A 20426-nucleotide genomic window follows, 5' to 3' on the forward strand; every position below is an offset into this window, starting at 1 on the left:
GATCTCGTAAAATTGCACAATTTCTTTTTAGCTAAATTGGGAATTTTTTTCAGCACTTAAAAAATAACCTAGACATGTTTGGTGGCTATGAACTCATAATGACCTGGTGAATAATAATGTCAGGTCAGTTTCAGCATTTAGTGAACCTAGCAAAAGAGTCAAACAAAAAATGGGGTTGCACTTTTTTTTGCAATTTCACCACAATTTGAATTTTTATTCCTGCTTTCTAGTACACGATATGGTAAAACCAATGGTGTGCTTCAAACGTACAACTTGTCCCGCAAAAAATAAGCCCTCACATGGCCATATTGATGGAAAAATAAAAAAGTTATGGCTCTGGGAAGGAGGGGAGCAAAAAACGAAAACGCAAAACCAAAAAAAGCTTCGGGGTTAAGGGGTTAAAATTCACTCTTTTGTCTCTGGCAAATGTAGTGGTAGAGAGGTAGTAGATAGGCCATTTTGGAATTTGTAGCACAGCGCTCCTCTCAATCACAGCAGGATGATGTTACCTCTGGCAGCAACACCATCGGCTTGAGTCAACATTCTTGACATAGAATGGTTTGCCTGATCACAAATGACAAATGAAGGATGTTTGTTGGATTGTTTTGTTAATTTTAATAATGAAAATTATTTCAGTACACTCTGTTATTTAATATGTTGGTCCTACTTAGTTAACAGCCCTTTCTTTTATGAGGTATCATTTTGAGTACTAAGGCTGTTTTTATGTTGTACAATGTGATAGGGGTTGGAGACCTGAGAGTGTTACATACTACTTTCGGGGAACTGGGGGCTTTGCACTAATGTGATTGGTGCCAAGTCAATTAATATGATTTATATTTTATAAATTTATTTTAAAAAAACTACTAAGGTGTCGTAAGAAGTTGCTGATGACTTAAAACGTATTATTATATTCCCCCATTAAGCAGGACACTAGAGATTCATAAGACATACACAAAGTCATCTCCAGGGAGTTATTCCACCTGGCACCTTCTCTTCATTTTATGCATAAATATCCTCAGATTATTCCTCACTTTTCTGTGTCTGGTTTGCATGGAAGATGATTAAGCTGCTACCTCACATTATTATCAATCTCCCTAGAGCAACTAGAAGAAAATTATGCGAAGATGAATGTCAAGAACAAAGAAATATCGAATGTGAGTAACAAATGTGTAATAAAATCAAGGAAAGAAAGATTAAAAGTGTCTGATAATCAACATGCAAGAAGAAGACAAATTTCTGTATAGAAGACAAAATATGTATCTGTGACCATGACGTCGATGGATATGTGATATGTTTGGTAATCTTGAAGATTTAGGCTACATAGGCAGTTTTCTTTATATAACAATAACTTGTCAGTTTAGATTTATTATCTCTTGTTTTACATGATAACGTCTTATTTATTCTGTGTTGCACTTTATGATCGAAAGAAAGGAATTATTTGTAATAGTCACAGATTGGGTAGAAACATTTTTCAAAATGTAAGTGTGCACAAAGTCCAAGAATGAACCGCACTAGGCGGTGACCTATTTGTATAAGCTTCCACAATGCAGGAGGATTCTTATTGAGACTCACATAGCGCTTGTTATCCCAACAGCAAACAGGTGGTGCTCAACATTTAGCGATGTCCAGGTAAATCAAACAATATTGAAAAAAGTAGACGTGGCACTCATCCAGAAATGCTGTACTTAGTGTCGTTAATTCATCATCATACGTGAATGGACATTTGATGGAGAGGCGGCAGGCTAAAGAGAGGGTGTGCGGTGAGTGAGGAGAGGACGACGGCCGTTTCGCGCTGATGCGCTTCTACAGGTCCAGGACATTTTTCAACTGAAAATCTTCCCAGGCATATAAAAAGGATTGCCGCTTATGGCTGAACATTGATTTCTGTGAACCTGATTCAGATGAACAGACGAAGAAGAGAAATGTGTTCAACAAATCTGAAAAATAATTGCAATTACGAAGCTACAAATCTGACAAAAAAACCTTTTATGTACAGATGATAAATTACCGTTACTGAATAGGCACCTTCTCGGGGGATAATGATGTACAGTTACCTCCATAGCGGATGAGTATAGTGAGAAGTATAATTTAAGGAACGTTCGGATTCAGATTTGTTGTAGACCTTTCTGTTATTTTCCTGCAGATCTCCAACGAAATTTGCACAATGCAAAAACGAACTCATTCAGAATTATGTCAACTTTATTCCGAAGCAGAAAATTCCAAATCAAATCTTTTCCATTCCAAAACCTTTTTACACTTATTTATTCCTTTTTAGGTTTCATTGATTAGTTCTACACTTTTACATCACTTTTTGATAATGTTGTTAGCCAACAGTATAGTACAAAGTACACTGAATGTAGCAGACTAATGTTTTCCCTAAATCATATATTGAGACAAGTCCTAGTATTATTAACAAAAGTGATTTCTTTTTGTTTTTTAACTCCTGTCATCATTTCTTTCTTTGGTCTAAAAACAGGAGAACAACAAGACGTTCGCTACAGAGTTTTTACTCTTAGGATTTCAAGTTAGTCATGGTAAAAGACTTTTCCTCTTCTGCTTGTTCCTTATGGTTTATTTTATGATAATATGTGGAAATCTCCTGATCATCATCTTGGTGTCCACCAGCAAGAACCTCCACACTCCAATGTACTTCTTCATCTCACAGCTGTCCATCAGAGACATCTTGTTACCAACAGGCATTGTCCCCAATCTGCTCCATATTCTGCTAAATAATGGGGGCATCATGACTTTTGTTGACTGTATCACTCAATGTTATTTTTTTGATATCTTAGAAACATTTGAGTGCTTTCTTCTTGCTGTGATGTCTTATGACTAGTGTTGAGCGATACCGTCCGATACTTGAAAGTATCGGTATTGGATAGTATCGGCCGATACCCGAAAAATATCGGATATCGCCGATACCGATTTTCGATACCAATACAAGTCAATGGGACATCAAGTATCGGAAGGTATTCTCATGGTTCCCAGGGTCTGAAGGAGAGGAAACTCTCCTTCAGGCCCTGGGATCCATAGGGATGTGTAAAATAAAGAATTAAAATAAAAAATATTGATATATTTACCTCTCCGGCGGCCCCTGAACTCAGCGCGGGTAACCGGGAGGCTTCTGTGTTCAAAATCAGCGCTTTTAGGACCTGAGAATCACGTCCCGGCTTCTGATTGGTCGCGGGCCGCCCATGTGACCGCCACGCGACCAATCACAAGCCGCGACGTCACCGCAAGCTATTAGCGCGCTCATTTTTGAAAAATGAGCGCGTTAATGACTTTCAAAGACGTTGCGGCTTGTGATTGGTCGCGGCCACGCGACCAATCACAAGCCGCGACGTCACCGCAAGCTATTAACGCGCTCATTTTTAAAAATGAGCGCGTTAATGGCTTTCAAAGACGTAGCGGCTTGTGATTGGTCGCGTGGCCGCGACCAGTCACAAGCTGCGACGTCACCGCAAGCTATTAACGCGCTCATTTTTAAAAATGAGCGCGTTAATGACTTTCAAAGACGTAGCGGCTTGTGATTGGTCGCGTGGCCGCGACCAATCACAAGCCGCTACGTCTTTGAAAGCCATTAACACGCTCATTTTAAAAAATGAGCGCGTTGGGGGCGTGGCCAGCAGCTCAAGGAGCAGGACGTGCTTCCATTAAGCTCCTCTGCTGGCTATTTATATCTAACTTAATCCGCACTTATCAACAACCCATCCACTGGACTTGAGATATTTAATCAGCTCCTTTCTGGTCCAGGAGACTTTTACACCCTTTTGAGCCCTCAAACTGATCTTATATCGGGCTTAGACCCCGAGGCCTACATGTGAGCCTGAGGCTGGCTGGACGGGCCGAGTGGACCATCAAGTGCGGTGAAATAGCCGACTCGCTGCAGCGGGGGTTTCTCCACCTCCCCCTGCATCAACAGCTGGAGTGCCCGAACGCTTAAATAACTAAAATTCCTGGCGGGGACGGGGGGATTGGGTCACGGTGCGAGGAGAAGGTAAGAGGTCTGAAGGAGAAGTGTGCCCTGCGGCGCCATTGCCCCCCCCCCCAGCCTGCTGAGTACACCACGGCTCTGCTGTAATCTGGCAGAGAAGATCAGCCGACGAAGCGACGCTGAGGCTGAACGGCTGTTACTTCCAGCCTACACTGGAGAGAGCTGCTGCACGGAAGCACTGCTGCTGAGCGCTGCTCCCATCCCCCTTGCTCCGGCTCAGCGATCATAATTGCCTACCTCCTGCTGCTCCGGCCTGTGATCAGATACCTGCGGGGTCTGTAGCTGCGCCCTGACTCGGCTCTCACCCCTGACCCCTGGACGCTGGGACGTGAGAGAGGAGAACGAAGTGTGGCCGGCGGTCGGTGGTCCCTCTGTCCCGGCGGTGATTGAAGACGTCTGCGCTCCTGGGAGGCGCGGGAACTTTTCGTGCCAGCGCCATATTGGCTGATATGGTGAAGAAGCCCTGCATTTGATGAAGGTAGGGGGATAACGGCCTGCTCTAAACTATCTCCCTCTCCTCAGGGGCCCATCTCCTGCTCCCCCCTGCTGCCCCATACCCAGAGACATCAGTTACACACTACAGAACAGTGTGCTCTGCATTAGCTGTAAACCTGCTGCATGCCCAGGGCTTCTCAGTACGCCGGAGAAGGCAATAGAGGGTGATATTAACCCCCCTTTGGTGAGCAGTGCTGGGAAGGATTGTGAAGCTGCCGTTATCTGCGCTGAGGGTACCTCCTGTTCCTCCTTCCCCATCCATTGTGGGGCAGATTACTTTGAACTATTATATCCTCAAATCGTCTGAGAGTCAACTTGCTTTTATCTTTAAAGCATAATATCCATCACAACTTTCTTGCACCCTACCTATATCAACAGGCAGAAAACTAACAGGATAAAGGAGTGCTATACTGATATCTTCTGGCGAATTACATGAGCTACTGCTCCAACCAAATTTTTTGCTTCATTTTTATTAACAAACTCCTTTTCAGCTCTGCTACATCTTACTTATATCAACAGAGAGCTAGTAACAAAAAGACACTCCACCGCTGCCATCTTCTGGTGACTTACAGGAACTGCTGGTTGTTATTTCAATTTAAGTTTTTCATTTTTCTTTTACAATTCTATTTAGCTTTTTCTCATCTGTGCACTCTATCCCCGGCCGAAGCCGGTCAACCATAAAGCGCAAAATTATGCTCAAACAATAGAGAACCGTTTCTCAACAATGAACTAACACTTTTCACTCGAATGTCCAAGTGGTGACCATTGCATATCACGCCATCAGAAGCTTTACTATGGGTAAAACAAACAAAGAGCGTGATAAACTTTCAGCTAAACCGCTCGCTGACACTCAAACTCGTAAAGCGCATGGAAATTTAGATAAATATCTTAAAAAGGGGACAGATATGCCGCAGACTCCCTCAAAAAAATCATATAAGAGAGCTATCTCTTCAGATGTCTTGGAAGACTCAGATTCCAGTGGGGAGGGCTCTGACTGTGAATCCACTTTGGAGGACTCAGCCCCAATCTCTAGAGCCTTCATGAAAAAACTACTTGCACAAAGCATGCAGCCACTTTTGGAAGAAATTTCTGGGTTGCGTGCAGATCTACAGCATATGGGCCAGAGAGTGGAAACCCTAGAATCCGCCAACATGGAAGCGACTGATGCCATCTTGTCCCTACGTGACCAACTCCTACAACAACAGCACCAACTTAACACGGCCCTCCTAGCTGCGGAGGATCAGGAAAACCGCAGCAGAAGGAAAAACATCAGGCTGAGAGGCGTTCCTGAATCCTTTGCTCGGGAATCACTGGAGAAGGTCACCAGGGAAATTCTCTCTGACCTCCTAGGGAAAGAGAGAGCGGAATCCATTGTCATTGAGAGAGTTCATCGCGCCCTCAAACCCAGGCCTAAACAGGGAGAACCGCCAAGAGACATCATCTGCGGCCTACTGAGCTTCGTTGATACCACAGCGGTCCTAACTGGCGCTAGGGAAAAAGACAATCTCTTATATGAGGGTGCTCATTTACAACTCTTCCAGGATCTCGCCCCATCCACTCTGGCTAAACGAAGAATTCTCAAACCACTCCTATCCGAACTGAGGTCACGCGGCCTGATGTATAGGTGGCTCTACCCCTTCGGTCTGGCCATCACGGTGGGCAACCGCCAGATCACAATACGATCCCCGTCAGACCTTGATGAAGCCTGGTCGACTCTTGACATTTCGCCGATAGACATCCCCTCCTGGATGCCAGTTGACACAGGATGGAATTTCCCTAAACTGACAAAACCACAAGAATGGTCAGTTAAAAAGAAACACGCTTCTCCTAAACCAAAGAAAACCGCCCCTAAAGTTCTCCCAACATGAAGCAGACCGGTTATGCTGGTTTGATTTTCTCTTCTCCTTGAAAGGGGCGAAATTTATGACCTGACTCCTGAGTCTTTTTTCTTTTTTATCTTTCATCAAACCAAGTTCTCCTTATGATTCTTTTTCTCCTGTTGCCAATGTTTTTTCTCATCTGTTCACATTGTCTGGAGTCGATAGAATTTTTTGTAATTTCTCTGGACTTGGAGAAAAACTCCATATTGTTAATTGTATTATGTTTCTGTCCCTTAATACTATTGTTTGTTCGGTACTTTGATAATAGCTACACTGCTATGTTCAAATATTTTTTCTCTTTTCTCTTGCCTTTTAAGACAAGTTGTAGAGGTCGCCACTTGGACCTTCTCTCGCTTATGTCTGGGTTCTTGTACCCCCCCCCCTGCGATAAGCGAGCTGTATTTTGTATATAGTTGGTTAAATACCATGTTTTATTTTTTTCTCAGGCTCTATGGTGTGACGGAGGATTCTGAGGAAGGAGTGGATGGCAACTAATCGAACTGACACGGGTACGGTCACGGTAGCGTCCTTTAATGTGAAAGGTTTAAATTCCCCTGCAAAACGCAGTCAGATCCTAACACTGTTAAAAAAACAATCTACACAAATAGCCTTCTTGCAAGAAACTCACTTTAAAATGGGAAGAACCCCTAATATGTCTTTCTCCCCTTTCCCAACTTGGTACAACAGCTGTTCCTCCTCCGCCTCTAGAGGAGTAAGTATAGTGCTTAAAAAAGGTCTCCCATTCACACTAGAGGACAGTCTGACTGATTCGGAAGGCAGATTTGTTTTTATAAAAGGGCTATTAGCAAACACAAAAATAACCTTAGCAAATTTATACGCCCCAAATATAAACCAGACACAATGGATTCTCAAATCATTGGACACTTTACAGCTTTTTAAGGAAGGTTTATTGATTGTGGGAGGGGACCTAAACCTGACTCTACAACCTAACCTAGACACCTCTAGTGGCTCCTCTTCCATTCCTCAAAAATCGAGACAAAAACTCCTAAATAAGCTAAACTCTTTACAACTAATAGACCCCTGGCGAAGCTTCTACCCCACAACGAAAGATTACACATTCTTCTCGTCACCACACAACTCTTATCATCGCATTGATTACTTTCTAGTACAATCTCGAGCCTTACATCTAATAAAATCTTCTAAAATTGGCACAATCACTTTATCAGATCACGCCCCTGTCTTCATTGAGATTCTCATCACCACGTTACCTAGGCCCGCTATGACCTGGAGACTTAATGAATCGTTGATTGATAGCCCGAGACATACAGACAAACTTAGAGCCATCATTTCTCATTTCTTCAGTGAAAATATAAATACGGGTCATCTCACTCCCATTATATGGGAAACACATAAAGCCGTCCTCAGGGGTGAACTCATCTCACTTAGCTCGTACATTAAAAAACAAAGAGAAAAAGAAATCCAATCTCTCCTCCACCAAATAACCACTGCAGAGCGTACACATAAAAGTACTAAATCGCCCGAGTCGCACCAGGATCTTGTTTTTCTTCGTAACAAGCTCAAAGACTTATTGAATGTAAAGTCAGCTAAATTGTTTATGTATTGCAGACACCGCTTTTATTTGCATGGCAATAAAAGTGGGAAACTCACCACACAATTGCTAAAGAAGCAAAAAGAGAAAAAATTCATTAAAAAAATTGTTGCGCCGACGGGCAGGAGAGTGGTGGACTCAAAAGAGATTGCTGAGACCTTCCGGCAATACTATGAATCCCTCTATAACCTGCCCCTTTCTGATGATATGAAAAATTGCCCGACAGCCATGACTAAAATCCAAACTTTTTTGGCCTCTCTCCCCCTTCCAAAAATCTCCCCTGAAGAAGGTAACGCACTCACGGCCAAAATTACACTTAAAGAATTAGAAGACATCCTAAAAACCATCCCGAATGGGAAGGCACCTGGCCCCGACGGTTTCCCGGTGGGCTATTACAAAAAGTTCTCTGATATTCTTCTTCCCCACCTAGTTGATCTGTTTAATTCCTTTCTAGAAGGGAAGCTCCCACCTCGCCAGGCACTTGAGGCCTACATTGCTATTATACCTAAGGAGGGGAAAGACGACAGCCTGTGTAGCAATTACCGCCCTATCTCATTGCTCAACACTGACCTGAAACTGTGGGCTAAGGTGTTGGCTTCGAGGTTGAATGGTGTCTTGTGCAGAATTATTCGGCCTGACCAGGTGGGTTTCGTGAAGGGTCGCGAAGGCAAACATAATTCTACTAAAATCCTCCACGCTATTTCATATGCAAAGAAGACTAAGACTCCATTGACTATCCTGTCAACTGATGCTGAAAAAGCATTTGACAGAATTAGCTGGAGATACATGGTCTGTACGCTTCAAAAGTTTGCCTTCCCACAAGCCTTTATAGATGCTGTAATGTCCCTCTACGTAGATCCGTCTGCTAGGGTCGGTGTGAACGGTATTTTTTCCGAACCATTTAATATAACTAACGGTACCAGACAGGGCTGTCCTCTCTCTCCCTCCCTCTTTATCATGGTCATGGAAACCCTGATGGAAAAGATTAGACAGGATAGTGAGATCATAGGCCTTAAGATGGGTAAACTTGAGGTCAAAGTAGCTGCTTTTGCCGACGACCTCTTAATCTTAACCTCCAATCCCAAAACATCTTTCCTGAAGTTAATGTCCCTGTTTGCCGATTTTGGTGAGATATCTAACTTTAAAATAAATGCAAATAAATCTGAAGCATTAAATATCTCAGCAAAAAACTCAGATATACTGGATTTAAAAGAAAACACCCCCTTTAACTGGCCATCAGAGAAACTAAAATATCTTGGAGTTTATCTAACGGCTGATCCTTCCTCCCTATATAGATGTAATTATACTCCCCTCCTGACAAGGCTTCAAACGGACTTAAAAAACTACAACATACCTTATTTATCTTGGATGGGCAGAATAAATGTCATTAAATCTTATATTTTCCCTAAAATATTTTATACCATGAACATGGTTCCCATATCCCTTCCCAACTCATTCTTCCACTCAGCCAACCAACTGTTCTCCCAGTTTATATGGAAATACAAAAGAGCCAGACTCCCTTTTAAAATTCTTTCTCTTCCTAGAGGTAGCGGCGGTCTTGGCCTTCCAGACATCAAAACCTATTACAAAGCCATACATATTGCTAGATGGTTTAACCTGGTAAAACCCAATCCAGAAAATCTCAATACATATCTAGAACTTGCTATACTAGGGGATGAAGCTGATCTCTATCTTTGGTCGTCTTTTAATTGCACACGCATAAAATCTAATGAGATCCTATCTAACACCCTATCCATAAAACGTTCCCTTATACCAAACCAGCTTCCGTATTGCCATTTTCTAGACAATATTCCAATTAAGATCATCCCATGGTTGGTGGACCCTACCTATCAAGACATTTATGGACTCTGGACATCCCTACCAGACGCCCCAATTTCTCAGTTCCTTTCAAACCGAATACCTTGCATTGATAATTGGCCGATCAGTGCCATAAAACAACCTACTAATTTTCTCCAGAAATATCATATACACCGTATAATGACCGCGTTTAGAACTAAGATAAACCAATCTACGGATTGGCTCTGGCTTGACTTGCTAGTGAGGTTGAAAACTCCAATCACTAAACTGGTTTCTAAACTATACGTGAACCTCCTTAAAAGTTCAACTCAATTTAAACCCTTATATCTATCTTCCTGGGAGATGGAGTTGGGTCTGACGCTTTTCCCTCATGAAACTCAGCGGGTACTAGCCAATTCCCATGGGTTCTCCAGATGCATCCTATTGCAGGAAAATGCATTTAAGATCCTTTCCAGGTGGTATCATACCCCAGAAAGACTGTTTCATTTGGGATTGGTGGATTCCCCGCAGTGTTGGAGATGTTCTCGATGTGTGGGGTCCTTAGCGCATATTTTCTGGCTCTGTCCGGAATTGAAACAATTTTGGGCAGATGTAAATATATCTTTACAAGATATGGGCCTGATGGATCGGGATCTAACTCCCCAGGAGGTGTTGCTCTCTCTTCCTTCTTCCTCTTTTAACCCAAAGAAACACGACTTACTACCCATTTTATTAGCGGCCGCAAAACACTTAATCTCAATACATTGGAGAAAAACATCTCCCCCAACGCTGGAAGAATGGATCCTCAAAGTCCAAGACTTATATCGTTTGGAGGAATTATCTAGCTGGGAGGCACGCTCTCACGAGAAATTCAAGGATTCTTGGCTTCCGTGGGAGGTGTTTTTGTCCCCTACTCTTGGACTTGGGGCGGAGGATCCCCCTTGAGGAATTCATCTACTAGTCCCCTACCAAGAGTTCTGTTTGGCCCTTCCTACTTATCTTTTCTTTAGCAAGACGCGATGACCGTCCTGACTCTATTTTTTGCATGTTCCAGCCATTTTCTTTGCCGTCCACTCCTCCTTCACCTCATCTGAATTCAATTATATCCACGGTAAATTAGTCCTTCCGTCTCACCCTCTGGCCTTACAAATTTTTTATCATAACTCGTACTGTTTCTAGGGCTAGTTCTTTGCAGTCCTGAAATTTTGTTCTAAGTTCTGTAAGCTCAACTGTCTTCACTTTCTAGGGAATGTATACGTTTAAACCATCTGCCATGAATATCCTTAGACATATTATAATATGACAAATACCCGTATTTCTTGACATGAGAGCAAATGTTATCTGTTTTATTACTGTTAATTGAAAACTTAAATAAAGAATTTCAAAAAAAAAAAAAATGAGCGCGTTAATAGCTTGCGGTGACGTCGCGGCTTGTGATTGGTCGCGTGGCCACGACCAATCACAAGCCGCTACGTCTTTGAAAGTCATTAACGCGCTCATTTTTCAAAAATGAGCGCGCTAAAAGCTTGCGGTGATGTCGCGGCTTGTGATTGGTCGCGTGGCGGTCACATGGGCGGCCCGCGACCAATCAGAAGCCGTGACGTGATTCTCAGGTCCTAAAAGCGCTGATTTTGAACAACGAAGCCTGCCGGTTACCCGCGGACTCACCAGGGGCCGCCGGAGAGGTAAATATATCAATATTTTTTATTTTAATTCTTTATTTTACACATCTCTATGTATCCGATACCGATACCCGATACCACAAAAGTATCGGATCTCGGTATCGGAATTGCGATACCGCAAGTATCGGCCGATACCCGATACTTGCGGTATCGGAATGCTCAACACTACTTATGACCGATATGTGGCCATCTGTAACCCCCTCCGTTATACATCTATCATGACAAGTGGACGTTGTGTGATATTGACCATCTTTAGTTTTTTGTTCGGAATTTCTCTGATTTTTATTTACACCATAACAATAGCAAATCTAAGTTTTTGTAGAGATAATATCATTGACCACTTATTTTGTGACTTTGTGCCATTGATAGATCTCGCCTGTTCTGACACCTTTAATATACATTTGGAGATTTTTTTATTAGGCACTCCATCTGTCTTTATTCCTGTCATAATTAGAGTTGAGCGACCTTGACCTTTTTAGAGTCGAGCCGGGTTTCGCGAAACCCGACTATCTCAAAAGTCGGGTCGAGTGAAATCGGCCGATTATGACGTAAAGTCGGGATCGACCGAAACACGAAACCCAATGCAAGTCAATGGGGCAGCATAGTCGGCAGTGAGTGGGGGCCAGGAAAACACCTAGAGTGCCCATTTTAATGTCAAAACCATCCATTCTTCTTAATGAAGCTTGTCAAGCGTAATTTACCTTATAATAATTGGAAGGCATTTGAAATTGGGGGTCATTTGGCTAAAGTTGTGGTGGGTAGGGCTGGTTCAAGTAATTAGTGGGCCCAGGAAATCTGGACCACGTCACGGCAGTGGAGCAGGGAGAGGTAAGTATTTCAACTTTGCAAGTGCTGTGAACCTGAGCAAGCAGGGGGGGCCCACTCGTTGGCATTGGCACTGGCACAGGGCCCCTCAAAGTACAGCGGTGTGTTTGCACAGCGGGGGCGCCTCCCACCGGCAGCAACACTTTTGCGTACTATGAGAGACCCTGTGCCAGTGACGTCGCCAACTAGTATTCCTCCCCCCACCTGATGAAGGAACCTGCACTTTCATCTGCACCTTCCTCTTTGTCCCCGTGTAAGGTGGTATGGTATGCGGGAAGAGCAACCTGACTTTCAGCAGGGTCACAATGTTGTTGTGTAGCGTGCACGGGGAATGTTGCGTTATGGGTCAATGTACCAGCAGACTCATCTATCACTGGCTGGGCAATGGGCAGGATGAGGAGGAAACACAGATATAGGCCCAAAGAATAAAGTTGGCTAAATGCAGTTCAAAATTGGTAACACAGGAATAACCAGGGGGCATTGCAGTGGAGGACAACTGGAATGAGAGGCTGACACAGAGAGTAGGCCCAAATCAGTAAGTAGTCGAAATGCAGTTCAAAATTGGCAACCGTAGTAAACAGGCGGCACAGCTTTGTTCAGTGGAGGAGAACAGCAAGGAGTGGCAGACACCGATAGTAGGCCCCAACCCAACTAGTAGGCCAAATGCAGTCTAACATTAACAACTACTTAACGAGCGCCTGAAAACGGAATTTCAGGACAGGAAACCAGGAGAACAGCAAGGAGCGGCAGACACTGTTAGTAGGCCCCAAACCAACTAGTACGCCAAATGCAGTTGTTCTATTTAACCACAATTTAACGAGAGCCTGAAGATAGAAGCTCAGGAAAGGCAACCTGGAGAACACCTTGGAGTGGAACACACCATCTCTCTCCACCCCATACCCATTTTGTAGGCCTAATGCAGTGTAGTTTTCTACAACTACTAAACGAGAGTCGGAAGACCGAAGCAATGGCAAGGAAACCTGGGGAACACCTTGGAGTGTAACACACCATCTCTCTCCACCCGATACCCATTTTGTAGGCCTAATGCAGTGTAGTTTTCTACAACTACTAAACGAGAGTCTGAAGATCGAAGCAATGGCGAGGAAACCTGGAGAACACCTTGGAGTATAACACACCATCTCTCTCCACCCCATAGCCAATTTGGAGGCCTAATGCAGTGTAGTTTCCAACAACTACTAAACGAGAGCATTAAGATCGAAGCTCTGGAAAGGCAACCTGGAGAACACCTTGGAGTGGAACACACCATCTCTCTCCACCCTATACCCATTTTGTAGGCCTAATGCAGTGTAGTTTTCTACAACTACTAAACGAGAGTCGGAAGACCGAAGCAATGGCAAGGAAACCTGGGGAACACCTTGGAGTGTAACACACCATCTCTGTCCACCCGATACCCATTTGGGCTGATTCTTAGGAAGGAAGGCTGTCGGAAAGAAGCAGGGCGCGTCCGAGGGTGATTATATTCTTATTAGGTATATACTCACCCTCGGACGCGCCCTGCTTCTTTATTTGTAATGAATGTTTATTTGCAATGTGGTTTTGACTTACTCTATTTTTTTTGGTAAATAATGATTTTATTATTTTCATTGTTTTGCATCTTCTTGGCAATAATATAAAGAAGACGCGACAGGACAACACTCGGTGGATGCCATATCTGTGTTTTAAATTGAAAAAAACTTTCAGTTAACTACTTGCAGGAGAAAGTTATTGTAGCTGGTGGCCATTTTTAGTACTGTACCAGATTTTTGTTGTATGTGTTTGTTTTTAATGTTAAAATGTCTGCATTTGATATCTCTCCAGTATTTTCTTTTTTATAAGCAAAATACTTATTTTTATATTTTCTGATGTTGGTTCCAGGGGAACACGGGCAGCAGTAGACAGGTCAGTGGAGGCCTAGTGGAAGGAGGGACCGCAGACAGGCTTCGAAGTCCTAACATAATAAATTGGGCTGGCTGTAGGCAATTTAAAATTGGTTCCAGGGGAACACGGGCAGCAGTAGACAGGTCAGTGGAGGCCTAGTGGAAGGAGGGACCGCAGACAGGCTTCGAAGCCCTAACATAATAAATTGGGCTGGCTGTAGGCAATTTAAAATTGGTTCCAGGGGAACACGGGCAGCAGTAGACAGGTCAGTGGAGGCCTAGTGGAAGGAGGGACCGCAGACAGGCTTCGAAGCCCTAACATAATAAATTGGGCTGGCTGTAGGCAATTTAAAATTGGTTCCAGGGGAACACGGGCAGCAGTAGACAGGTCAGTGGAGGCCTAGTGGAAGGAGGGACCGCAGACAGGCTTCGAAGCCCTAACATAATAAATTGGGCTGGCTGTAGGCAATTTAAAATTGGTTCCAGGGGAACACGGGCAGCAGTAGACAGGTCAGTGGAGGCCTAGTGGATGGAGGGACCGCAGATAGGCTTCGATGGCCTAACATAACAAAAATTGGGCTGTAGGCAATTTAAAATTGGTTCCAGGGGAACACGGGCGGCAGTAGACAGGTCAGTGGAGGCCTAGTGGAAGGACGGACCGCAGACAGGCTTCGAAGGCCTAACATAATAAATTGGGCTGGCTGTAGGCAATTTAAAATTGGTTCCAGGGGAACACGGGCAGCAGTAGACAGGTCAGTGGAGGCCTAGTGGAAGGAGTGACCGCAGACAGGCTTCGAAGGCCTAACATAAGAAAAATGTCAATACAATGGTATTGACAGTGCCAGGCATTGAAGGATGTCAGCGCATAGACTAAACATTGGTGGAGCTGTGAGAGAAAATTTTGCAAGTGGTAGAGCACTGTTTGACCTGGGGGGGGACTGTTTTGTGGCCGGCGGTACAGGCCCAGGGCCCCTCATATTACAACGGTGTGTCTGACGTTGGGTGCGCACCACCACCGCCAGACACTTTATTGTACTATGAGGGACCTAGTGGCAGTGCCGTCGACCAAAAGCGGGCACACCCACCTCTTCAGACAAACAGTACTCTCACGGGTGCTGGCGCCAAGTGGCGATACCACGGCCCCGTGTGGGGACTTTGGCCATTTAGGGAGGTGTTAACATGTCGGATGCTGGACAATCAGGTGCTGCAAATTACGAGATTGGAAAAGTCATTCAGAATAGTCCACAGGCAAGACCTTTACATAGGAAAGCTGGGTGTCAGCCAGGCAAGGTGGGGCAAAAGATTTCGAAATCCAGTTGTGGTTCATTTTAATGAAGGTTAGATCATCTACATTTTGGGTAGCCAGACGAGTCCTTTTTCTGTTAGTATTGAACCTGCAGCACTGAATACTCTTTCTGATAGGACACTAGCTGCCGGGCAAGCAAGCTCCTGCAATGCATATTCTGCCAATTCTGGCCAGGTGTCTAATTTTGATGCCCAGTAATCAAATGGGAATGACGGTTGAGGGAGAACGTCGATAAGGGATGAAAAATAGTTAGTAACCATACTGGGCAAATGTTGTCTCCTGTCACTTTGAATTGATGCTGCAGTACCTGTCCTGACTGCGGTCATAGCAAAATCACTCCACAACCTGGTCAGAAAACCCCTCTGGCCAACGCCACTTCTGATTTCTGCCCCTCTAACACCTCTGGTCTGCTGGCCCCTGCAGCTTGTGTTAGAACGATCACGGGCGCTGTGTGCAGGGAATGCCTGAAGCAAACGGTCAATAAGAGTTGATTGTTTGGTTGCTAATATTAGTTCCAAGTTCTCATGTGGCATTATATTTTTTGCAATTTGTCTTTATAGCGAGGATCAAGGAGGCAGGCCAACCAGTAATCGTCATCGTTCATCATTTTTGTTATGCGTGTGTCCCTTTTGAGGATACGTAAGGCATAATCTGCCATGTGGCCCAAAGTTCCAGTTCTCAAATCTGTGGTTGTGCTTGGTTGAGGGGCAGTTTCAGGCAAATCCACGTCACTTGTGTCCCTCCAAAAACCAGAACCCGGCCTTGCCGCGCCAACAATTTCCACTGGCCCCGGAAAAGCTTCCTCATTAAAAATATAATCATCCCCATCATCCTCCTCATCCTCCTCCTCCTCTTCGCCCGCTACCTCGTCCTGTACACTGCTCTGGCCAGACAATGGCTGACTGTCATCAAGGCTTTCCTCTTCCTCAGCTGCAGACGCCTGATCCTTTATGTGCGTCAAACTTTGCATCAGCAGACGCATTAGGGGGATGCTCATGCTTATTATGGTGTTGTCTGCACTAACCAGCCGTGTGCATTCCTCAAAACACTGAAGGACTTGACACATGTCTTGAATCTTCGACCACTGCACACCTGACAAATCCATGTCTGCCATCCTACTGCCTGCCCGTGTATGTGTATCCTCCCACAAAAACATAACAGCCCGCCTCTGTTCACACAGTCTCTGAAGCATGTGCAGTGTTGAGTTCCACCTTGTTGCAACGTCTATGATTAGGCGATGCTGGGGAAGGTTCAAAGAACGCTGATAGGTCTGCATACGGCTGGAGTGTACGGGCGAACGGCGGATATGTGAGCAAAGTCCACGCACTTTGAGGAGCAGGTCGGATAACCCCGGATAACTTTTCAGGAAGCACTGCACCACCAGGTTTAAGGTGTGAGCCAGGCAAGGAATGTGTTTCAGTTGGGAAAGGGAGATGGCAGCCATGAAATTCCTTCCGTTATCACTCACTACCTTGCCTGCCTCAAGATCTACAGTGCCCAGCCACGACTGCGTTTCTTTCTGCAAGAACTCGGACAGAACTTCAGCGGTGTGTCTGTTGTCGCCCAAACACTTCATAGCCAATACAGCCTGCTGACGTTTGCCAGTAGCTGCCCCATAATGGGAGACCTGGTGTGCAACAGTGGCAGCTGCGGATGGAGTGGTTGTGCGACTGCGGTCTGTGGACGAGGTCTCGCTTCTGCAGGAGGACGAGGAGGAGGAGGAGGGGGTGCGAACGGCTACAGCCAACTGTTTCCTAGACCATGGGCTAGGCAGAACTGTCCCAAACTTGCTGTCCCCTGTTCACCCTGCATCCACCACATTTACCCAGTGTGCCGTGATGGACACGTAAAGTCCCTGGCCATGCCTACTGGTCCATGCATCTGTTGTCAGGTGCACCTTTGTGCTCACAGATTGCCTGAGTGCATGGACGATGCGCTCTTTAACATGCTGGTGGAGGGCTGGGATGGCTTTTCTGGAAAAAAAAGTGTCGACTGGGTAGCTCGTAGCGTGGTACAGCGTAGTCCATCAGGGCTTTGAAAGCTTCGCTTTCAGCTAACCGGTAGGGCATCATCTCTAACGAGATTAGTCTAGCTATGTGGGCGTTCAAACCCTGTGTACGCGGATGCGAGGCTAAGTACTTCCTTTTTCTAACCATAGTCTCATGTAGGGTGAGCTGGACTGGAGAGCTGGAGATCGTGGAACTAGCGGGGGTGCCGGTGGACATGGCAGACTGAGAGACGGTGGGAGATGGTACTGTTGCCGCCGGTGCCCTAGATGGAGTGTTTCCTACTACGAAACTGGTGATTCCCTGACCCTGACTGCTTTGGCCTGGCAAAGAAACCTGCACAGATACTGCAGGTGGTGCAGAAAATGGTGGCCCTACACTGCCGGAAGGGATGTTGCGTTGAAGACTAGCTTCATTGGCCGAGGGTGCTACAACCTTAAGGGACGTTTGGTAGTTAGTCCAAGCTTGCAAATGCATGGTGGTTAAATGTCTATGCATGCAACTTGTATTGAGACTTTTCAGATTCTGCCCTCTGCTTAAGGTAGTTGAACATTTTTGACAGATGACTTTGCGCTGATCAATTGGATGTTGTTTAAAAAAATGCCAGACTGCACTCTTTCTAGCATCGGATACCTTTTCAGTCATTGCAGACTGAGCTTTAACCGGATGGCCACGCTGTCCTCCAACAGGTTTTGACTTTGCCACGCATTTTGGGCAAGATACGGGCCCGGGAGATGGAACCTGTTTCGATGTTGATGCCTGCTGCGGCCCCTCCTCCTCCGCTTCAGAACTGCTGCCGCCTGCACCCTGTTCCCCCAATGGCTGCCAATCGGGGTCAAGAACTGGGTCATCTATTACCTCTTCTTGTAGCTCGTGTGCAACTTCGTCTGTGTCACCGTGTCGGTCGGTGGTATAGCGTTCGTGATGGGTAGTGTTGAGCATTCCGATACCGCAAGTATCGGGTATCGGCTGATATTTGCGGTATCGGAATTCCGATACCGAATTCCGATACTTCCCGCGTTTCGGATACCGGAATCGGAAGTTCCCAGAATTCAAACTGAATGCAGCAGCCAATGAGGAATGATTGGAAGTGTGGGCACATCCTGTTTAGCATGGTGGGCATGTAAGTACTGGCAAGGCTTGGATTGGCTGCTGAAATGATGTCACTCTGCACTATAAAAAATGCTGCCGCCATTTTGCGCTCACTCTGCTGTGATTTCAGTTAGGGACAGGACGCTGTGTTCTAACTGAGGGCCAGTCGAGCTAGCTAATTGCTTTATTTTCCTTTCCAAAGGCTAATTTAGCAAAACGCTGTGTGTTCTTCACTGTTCACCTTGCTCTTGCCTTGCAGCGCTGTTTTAACAGCGTTCTGCAAGGTCTCTGTGTGTGTGTGTGTGTGTGCAGCTCACTCTGTAGTCTGTGTGCAGCCATATACCCGGTTTTATTCAGCTCAGGGGGGGTTCATACTGCCTCACACAGTTGTCCTTTTTTGCTCTTAGTGCAGCCTGCTGCACATTTTTTCTCAAATTTCCTATTAGTGTTTTTCCACCAGTCTCCAGCTCTATTGTGGAAAAACACTACATAGGATAACCTAGAGGGGGGTTTTTGGGCCTTGCAGCGCCGTTTACGGCTGTCTGCACGGTCTCCGTGTGAGCCCAGCTCGCCCTGTAGTCTGTGTGCAGCCATAGCCGGTTGGATTCAGCTCAGGGTTCGTTACTGGCTCATACCTTGAGAAAAATTTTACTTTTTTTCAAATAGTGCAGCCTGTTTAAAATTTGAAAAAAAAAAATTCCTATTAGTGTCTTTCCACTCGTATCCAGCTAAATAGTGGAAAAACACTATATAGGATAACCTAGAGGAGGGTTTTTTGGCCTTGCAGCGCCGTTTACGGCTGTCTGCACGGTCTCTGTGTGAGCGCAGCTCGCCCTGTAGTCTGTGTGAAGCCATAGCCGGTTGGATTCAGCTCAGGGTGCGTTACTGCCTCATACCTTGAAAAACAATTTCCTTTTTTTCAAATAGTGCAGCCAGTTTAAAATTTGAAAAAAAAAATTCCTATTAGTGTTTTTCCACTCGTATCCAGCTAAATAGTGGAAAAACACTATATAGGATAACCGAGAGGAGGGTTTTTTGGCCTTGCAGCGCCGTTTACGGCTGTCTGCACGGTCTCCGTGTGATTTAAACTAGCTCTGTAGCCCGATCTGCACCAAAAAAAAAGTTAAGTTCACCAAACACAACTTAACACTTGTGTAGGCCACATTTGAAAAATAATAAAGTTTAGTCCACAATTTACAACATTAGTGTTTCTTACACCTGTTAGGAGGAGTATTTCAGGAATAAGCACACTAAGGCCTTAGTACTTTTCTGCTTATCTTTATCTGTCAACCAAGATGAAGAGGGCAGGGAGTAAGGCACGTGGGCGTGGGCGCGGAGCAGGGAGAGGAGCAGGGAGAGGACGTGGTGATTCTGTGCCTGCTGCGGGCGCCGGTGACTCGTCGTCACTCAGTTTCAGCAGGGAACAGTCCTTCATGCGCAGCTTTGTCGGAGAGCGCCGTGCACCGCTGCTACGTGAAGACCAAATTGAAGCCGTTGTCGGGTGGATGGCAGCTAACGCCTCGGCATCGACTTCAGTTAGTGCCACATCCTCTCAGGCACAGAGCACTGGAGAGCAGCCATCTGTCTCTTCACCACCTGCCAAATTGGCCAGGCAGTCAGAGAGCCCAGGACAGGAGCCGTCTCTACTTCTGTTCTCTGAATCTCTTGGCTTGGAAACAGGGGGCCAGCCAAGCAGCATTGGAGAAATGGAAGAAGAGGCAGTGTGCAGTGATGCCCAAAAGCTTTATCTCTCTGACTCTGAAGAGGCAGGTGGGCCAGTGCCTCCAGTGACCACAGCGCAGTACGCATCTGATGATGAAACTCAGGTGCCGCTTTCTGATGCGTACTGTGCTGCCGAGACTACCCAGGAGGAGCAGTTGGTGGCAGAGGGTAGTGGAGATG

General features: G+C 45.4%; 1 protein-coding gene across 1 annotated transcript in view; it reads left to right on the forward strand.

Moving 5' to 3' along the window:
- The first annotated feature begins 1124 nt into the window (after positions 1 to 1124).
- The window catches only part of LOC138674851 (olfactory receptor 1500-like), a 53082-nt gene continuing 33780 nt past the window's right edge, over positions 1125 to 20426 (forward strand). Inside the window, exons 1-4 of the mRNA XM_069762669.1 lie at positions 1125 to 1154; positions 2477 to 2821; positions 11583 to 11873; positions 16454 to 16457. Coding sequence (XP_069618770.1) covers positions 1125 to 1154; positions 2477 to 2821; positions 11583 to 11873; positions 16454 to 16457 — 670 coding nt within the window. The remainder of the gene's footprint in view (positions 1155 to 2476; positions 2822 to 11582; positions 11874 to 16453; positions 16458 to 20426) is intronic.

This window comes from Ranitomeya imitator, chromosome 4 (assembly GCF_032444005.1).
Source record: "Ranitomeya imitator isolate aRanImi1 chromosome 4, aRanImi1.pri, whole genome shotgun sequence".
NCBI classification, from domain to species: Eukaryota; Metazoa; Chordata; class Amphibia; order Anura; family Dendrobatidae; genus Ranitomeya; species Ranitomeya imitator.